The sequence below is a fragment of the Grammomys surdaster genome, unplaced genomic scaffold (genome assembly GCF_004785775.1).
Source record: "Grammomys surdaster isolate TR1022 unplaced genomic scaffold, NIH_TR_1.0 279, whole genome shotgun sequence".
Lineage (NCBI taxonomy): Eukaryota > Metazoa > Chordata > Mammalia > Rodentia > Muridae > Grammomys > Grammomys surdaster.
Window position 1 is genome coordinate 11310212 of NW_021604720.1, and position 7571 is coordinate 11317782.

Consider the following 7571-nt stretch of genomic DNA (forward strand, 5'->3'; position numbering starts at 1 on the left):
CTCTCTCTCTCTCTCTCTCTCTCTCTCTCTCTCTCTCTCTCTCTCTCACACACACACACACACACACACACACACACACACCATAATAATAAATAAAACTCAAATTTTCATTTGGACTGAATGTCATGAGTATTACTTAACCCAAGAGTAAATGAACAGATCCAAGGATGAAGCCAAAAGTCTGGATGTTTCCCAGGCCTCTTGGAGCTCTCAGAGGGCCTGAGGAGAACTTGGGATGGCCCAGGGTGAGAGCCAGGGTCTGTGTACTTGAACTTGTCCAGCTTTGTAGACAATACAATTATCAAAGATCTGACATTCTATGAAAATACTATCAGCACTATTGGCCTCCCTCACCTAAAATAGTCTCATGGTCACCCGAGGATATCTGCCGACTTGTCCTATCAGTGGGGATAAACCAGGCCCAACACATCCATCTTTGTCATTCTTGTCCACACCCGTCGGTAGCATGTAGAGGACTGCTGGCCAGGGCTGGGGCTGCCAGAAACAATGACAGAAGTTACAGCTATGTAACTTGATCAGTCCGAATCAAGATGAACACACACACAATGCCGGCTCTGTTAGGAATCTGTGTGCTACGGGGCAAGTACTGAGCTAAGCACACTGTAGACTCCCTCCAGAAACCACATCATACAGTTTGAGACGTCAGGCCTGATGGTATCAGTCAACATGGGCCCTAAGTTACAGAACATCCTGATCTGTCGAAACTTCAACTCCTAGTCATCCTCCTCTTCCTCCTGTCCTTCCTCTTCTTCCTCCGTTTTCCATCTAAGATAATACTATAGCAAGCATTTGTGGGGAGAAATATCCGTAGAGTACTTAGTGCTTCCATGCGGATGGTACCAACCAGAGGAATCCTGGGTTTGGTTTTGGATGTTTTGTTTTGTTTTCTTATCTGCAGAACTTTTGGGAATCAAGGCACTCTCCAAACCTGACTACGGGAGTTATGTGCAGTGTCGGCCCGAGGACGTCCCAGTGTTCTGGCCTTCTCAGCTGACCAGTCTGGAGGCAATCATCGGCTGCAGTATGTTGGGAACAAGGGTGGAGCTACCTCAGATGTAGCCCAGTGTGTCTGGAGTTCTTGAAAGCACAGGTTTACAGGTCAATGACTTAAAAAATAAACCCAGAAAAGACAGGCCTAGAGTTGGGGATGTAGCTCAGTGGTAGAGCGCTTTCCCAGAATGCTCAAAGGCCATTTGGTCTGGTGTCTGACCCCCAGCACTGGGAAACAAACACAAACATAGGCTAAGAGTCTCCAGTGTCTCCTACATGCTCAGTTTAATCCCCTGTTGAGGATTCTAACCCTACTTTTTAGCTCAAGAACCCTTTGACTAAATATTTTGCCGTCTGCTGAAGCTTGACAGATTGATCTAATGGAAGAACCAACCTTCAGCTTGACTTTTTGAGACATTTTGGAAATTAGTAGGGCCTTGAAAGCAAAGGATGAAGCCTAGAAACACAGCTGCATTTTACAACAGTGTTGCCTCTTGATATCTGCTGAGGTCCAATCCCAGGACCCCTCAATAGCAAAGTGTAGCTTCTCCCAGAAGATGTATGTAGTATCCATACTCACTGCCTTCCTCCTGCACACATGAACTCATATCTGGAATGTGTGTGAGTCCTCATACCATGTGTGTGTTTTTGTGAATAGCTCTTATGCTCTATTTTCAAAGATGTATTTATTCTATACATATGAATGTTTTGCCTGCACTACATATGTGCAGTGTGTGTGTGCCTGATACCAACAGAGGCCAGAAGAGGGCATCAGATCTCCTGAAACTGAAGTAACAGGCGGTTGTGAGCTGCCATGTGGGTGCTAGGAACCAAACGCAAGTCCTCTGCAAGAGCACAGAATACTTTTAAATCTGGAGCTGTCTCTCTGTGCCCATTATAAGTGAATGTCAAGAAAAAACCCTGTTTGTCTTCACCAGAGGCACAAATTTTCTTCTTTTGAATGTTTTCAATCAACAATTTATTGTAGAAATTATTTAATCTCAATAATCTCAGTTCCTGGATAAAAGACACACAATTTTTATTAAGCCTTAATCAGCACTAAAGCTGGGCAGACATCTACCCTCTATGCTATTTCCCAAAACCAGACAGAGTCAGGTTTAGTGCTACTTTATTTTAACTGTGTTTGGGAGAGTTCAACTTTCAGAATGTCTTTCCTGATTCCGGTGGCAAGACACAGATTGCACAGTCCATGGTTCTACTGTTTATTTAAAAGTCCATGCATTGAGTACCTGCTGTATACCAGGTATGAGCTCAGACCTTAGAAGCACAAAGCTACATCCCCAGGGAACTTGTAGAAATTCCTAGGTATGGCCTGGGTAGGGAGGGCAGGTGTGCTCATACACAGGCAGTAAATATCCCCCAGCACAGCAGGCTCTTCGCTTCCCTGCCATCCCATGGCATGTGCCTGTAAAGTAGATCCCCCAGCACAACCCAACCCTCTTAAATCTGACGGCATATGGGTTGTGGATAAGAAATGCCACCACCAGTCATTGTTGAATGAACCATTCTCACACCTCAACATCTAAGTTTTATTTGCAATGAATTCCCTGCTCCATGCTCCCTTGTCTTAGTCAGGGTTTTACTGTTGTGAAGAGGCACGGTGACCAAGGCAACTCTTATAAGGACAACATTTAATTGGGGCTGGCTTACAGGTTTAGAGGTTCAGCCTATTATCATCAAAGTGGGAACATGGCAGCATTCAAGCAGGCATGGTGTAGGCAGAGCTGAGAGGGCTACGTCTTCATCCAAAAGCTGCTAGGAGAAGACTGACTTCCAGGCAGCTAGGATGAGGCTCTTTGAGCCTACGCCCACAGTGACACATCTACTTTAACAAGGCCACGCCTTCTACTAGTGCCACGCCCTAATCCAAGCATATACAAACCATCACACCCCTACAGCTGGTGAGAACAAAGCCTTCTGCCACGTTCTGAACCTGCTGCTCTTGTGTGTGCCTGGCTTTCATGGGACCACTTTTTAGGTGCCATCCAAGACACTGGGGGGAAAAAAGAAAAAAGAAAAAAAAAAGGAAACCATTTCTCAGTTAATAGTTGTTCCCTTTCTGAATCACAAAGTTTATGCATCTGTCAATAGATACTCCTTTTGAATGTTGGCTGACTCTGCCTATTAAATCCACGAAATGTTACAATTTCTGTAAAATCCAGGATAGCATTTACTCTCCTCACATTAACATTTATTTAGCACCTGTTACATGGAAGACGTTATGTGGAATTCTGAGGTAAAGAAACAACGGTGCCTCCTGGTGAGAAGCACACAGGTAAAGTACTCAAATACAAAGCCATACCAAGGAAAGCAGAAGACAGAGGTTCAATCTACTAAGTAGTAAGCACCTAGAGGCCAGACACAAGGACAAGGAGAAGATGCAGTGGCCGTCTCAATAGTGCAAACCATTACTGAGGTAATCTGTTCCTAGCACTTTGCTACGCGTGTACCTGCACTTCCCAGCTTAATGCTGATAGAACCAGACAAGGCACAGCCATTATTTTATAGCATGACAGACATGGGTAGAAAGGGTAAAGTCACACCTGAAGCTTGACCACATCCTCCACGATGCAGCCACTCTGAGGACGATGCCAGTGTAATCTAGTGCGGGAGTGGGGAGTTAAGAAAATGTAAAGACTGTGAGAAAACAGAACTTCTGTCTATAGAGGATGCCCAATCTAGCGTCAGCTACAAGGTCAAGCGAGTGGCTTCATGCACTGAGAGTTCAGACCGTGCTTTCTGACATCCATAACTGTGATGGACAGAATCTCTCAGGGCTCACAGTCCAGCTGTGGCTGTACCTCACTTTTTACCTTATTCACCTCCACTTTCCCAAGAAGTGGGGGCAATTGTTTAAATAGAACTCGGTCTAGCCATATGCCAGCTTATTCTGACCATGCTGCCAGCATGCAGCCTGGCAAATTCTATTAATAGGCTTGGTGCCAGGGCCATCTTTCTCCCCATGGTGAACAGTGAAAATGGACTGGGCTTGGCAGAGCGATGTCACAGCCCCTTCTCTTGTGTGTTTCAGAGGTCCCATTGGCTTTCTCCAGCCCTCCGGGATGCACGGTGACGCTCCCAAAGGACACGGTGTCTCCAGCTAGTTGTCTGACTCCTGAGATGGTTCCAGAAGTCCACAGCATTTCCAAAGACCCTTTGCATTATAGCATAGTGTCAGCCCCTGCTGCTCAAAAGGTCAGAGAACTAGAGTCCACAATCGCCATAGACCCAGGTGAGAAACAAGGTATTCAAGGCTGGGGAGATAGTGGGTGGGGTCCTTGGTGCTCAATGTGTGTGTGTGTGTGTGTGTGTGTGTGTGTGTGTGTGTGCTTTTAGCACTGTGCATCAGGATTCAGTGGAAGACATAAGATTACTTCTTATCTGGGGATCCCCCCAAGGTTGGGGCCAGGCAGCTATCTTGTCACAGCAGAGTATAGCCTGACTTTATACTGTATATTGCATCTTAGGGAAATAGCTGACCTTCTAGAGCTTGTAGGCCACCAGCTTTCTAAGCGTGGGACAAGGCTGGTAGAACTTTCCAGGGAGCTTGCTGATTATACTTAGGAGGTCTCCTGTGAGCTGGTTGAAAACTTTTCCCTTCCGGGTTGGTATGCATTTGGGAGAATATGTCCCGGGTAGCCAGCAGAGGGCGCTAGGTCACCCACTATTCTGTATGGTACAATTAGTGCTACGGTCCATTCTCATGAGACAATTGCTGTGTGGCTTTGCCTCAGTTTCCTGATCAGGGTAACAAGACTACTGACAATTACACCTCTCTGCCAGGGTTGTGCTAAATAGCAAGGACATTACTTATGCTACAGTTACTCCCTGCTTGGCACCAGTAAATGCACGTTCGTCTTAGTAAATGCTCTGGTGTCTCTATGAAACAGTTTTTGTTAGCTTCATTTAGTAAAAGAAACCAAAGCATATAAAGTTAAAAACTACCTAGTTTATATTCCCGGAAGGTGGTTGGGGAAGATGTTGAGCCCTTCTCTGCTGACTCTGTTGGCCATGGTTTATACATGCTGTATATATTAGACTCTGAAATACAAATTATGTGTCATTTTCTTGCCTGTGCAGTTAAAGTGTTCTCTAGCATTCCTTAGCTCATAGCCCATTCTCCCTGTACCTTCTCACGAGGTGTGTTCCAAAAACTGGAGGGCAGACACGCCTCAAATATCTGGCAATGTCTGGGAGTTATGGCCTCTCCCAATGCCTCAATAACTCGAGTTTTCCCATACAGATGTTGGGATCAGTGGGTGGGCCCAGTGGGATCAGAGGGGCAAAGCCAGCCTGGGGAAGAAACTCCCAGGAACCAGCCAGAGCTGCCTCTGAAGACAGTCTAGAGAGAGCATTGCCTCACGGTGTTGTGAAACTGACCCTGTGGGAGTCCAGTGACCTCTCAGAGTCCCATGAGGCCTGCTGGCCGGCCAGAAGACTCAAGAGAGCACACCTCACTTAGAAATGGCTGCTTCTGTACCCTGAGGCTGAAGACAATAATGATCACTAAGCTTCCTGATACACGGCCAGACATGGCTTTTTCTTGGTTCGTTGACTCCCTTGTTCATTCATTTTTGTGGAGACTCAGGTTTTATTGACATATAAACACATAGTAAACTCATCATATATACCTACCACAGAAACACCCTGGAGGATGTGTTATGGCATGTGTATATAGAGTTGTTTTTGGTGTGCCATCTTCTTGCTTGGGCAATCAAAAAGAGTGTCCCAGGGCTAATGCGACAGTTCACTGGTTAAAGACACTTGCCAGAAAGCTGGTGACCTGACTTTGATCCTCAGGACCCACGCAGTAGGAAACGAACAACTCCTGCAAGTCTGATCCTGCTCTCTGATCTCTGACATGCATGTAGCACACACATGGGCACATTTAAAAGTGTGGCTTTTAAAAAGGGACCTTCCTTAATTTCCTGGATAGATATTTAATTTCTTTTCTCTAATAGTCTCTCCTTCTCAGACAGTCTTACCCAAGCTCATGGCTCCCCATTTAACATAGCGTCATGAGGAAAGATGAATTATTAGCTCTGTAATTAGCTTTGAGTTTAAAAGAAGGAGCCAACAGCAGATTTACAGCCCCCTTGGTCCCCCGTTGCTTTGTAAGGATGAGCAGAGAGGTCAGACACAACGCCTGCCTTCCACTGGCGCTCCTGCAGACGGGTGTGGGGCTTGAAGCATGAGTCCCAGAGGAGGCAGATTGATGACTGTCTGATGCGCTGATTCCATCTAGGAAAAACCATCTTTAATCTGCAAGAACAATAGACGGTTTTGCTCCCCACCCGAATAAGCAGATATGATTAACGGTGGTGTGCAGTGTGCTGGGCACTAGTTACCGAGCTTATTAATAGAGGCACTCGGTCATTTTTAAGAGGACGTTGACTTGCATATTATGTGTCTGGAGGACATGGAGGATGCGAGATTTATAGTAATGGTTTTTGCCCTGGTAATAAAATCATCATCTATATACAGAGCCTTCAGTTGCCCAAACTCTCCTCCCTCACCCTGTCTTTAATATTACTCATCGGAGCCCACGAGACATGTTACACCCGATTTTATTGTACAGAATGCTGTTAATCTCCTCCTTTCTTGTCATCAGTACTTCATGTTCATTGTAGGAACATCAGAAAGTACATGAAAATAGCCAGGGTGGTGATGTATGTGTCTGATCCCTGCATTTAGGAGGCTGAGGCAGGGGGATCATTAATTCAAGACTGGGGCTTGACTCGGTCTCAAAAATGAATCTAATAATTAATAAAATTAAGCCTTACAAAAGAAAATGTGTGAAAGTAAAGAATCGATAAAAATTCCCCGAATCCTGGAGCCTGAGGAGATAGTTCAGTTAGTTAAATACTTACCAGGTTGGCAGGAGGAGGAGCTGGGTTCAGTCCCCAGCACACACATAAGAAGCAGGGCCCAGCAGTGTACCCCTGGGATTCCAGAACGAAGAAGGCAGACAAGGGGATCTTGAGGCTCACTGGTCAGTCAGCCCAGCCAAATCAGTGAGCTCCAGGGTCAGTGAGAAACCCTGCCTCAAAAAAACAAAAACAAAAACTAACCTTTTTTAGTTAAATTAATTAGAACAAGTAACCAAAGACACATGACATCAGTCTCTGGTCTCCATGTGCACACTCACACAAACACACGTGCACAAGAACACATACAAACACAGACACCTATCCACACACTTTTTTAAAATACCAGAATCCATTACAGTCAATAAATTATTGATAGACCGGTGTTTACCTTTAAAGTGCTTTTTTAAATCTCAAATCCTTGCATACAGTAATATATGTACTGGAACCCCACCGTAATACTGTTTTAAGACTTTGTGAAATATACTGTGATGACTTTCCATATCATGAAATAATTTCCATGATATCTACACACTGTCGATTTGTTTGAGACAAAGTCTTACTTTATAGCCCAGGCTAGCCTTGAACTATCTGCAATCCACCTGCCTCAGTCACCTAGCTATCACCTGAGGAGATAGTTCAGTTAGTTAAATACTTACCAGGTTGGCAGGA

The 7571-nt window shown here is 45.1% G+C and overlaps 1 protein-coding gene across 3 annotated transcripts in view; it reads left to right on the forward strand.

The window, feature by feature from the left end:
* The window catches only part of Dglucy (D-glutamate cyclase), an 81039-nt gene that overhangs the window by 48213 nt on the left and 25255 nt on the right, over positions 1-7571 (forward strand). For all 3 annotated transcript variants that reach the window (XM_028777295.1, XM_028777296.1, XM_028777297.1), the window contains exons 6-7: positions 920-1042; positions 4064-4264. In XM_028777295.1, coding sequence (XP_028633128.1) covers positions 920-1042; positions 4064-4264 — 324 coding nt within the window. The remainder of the gene's footprint in view (positions 1-919; positions 1043-4063; positions 4265-7571) is intronic.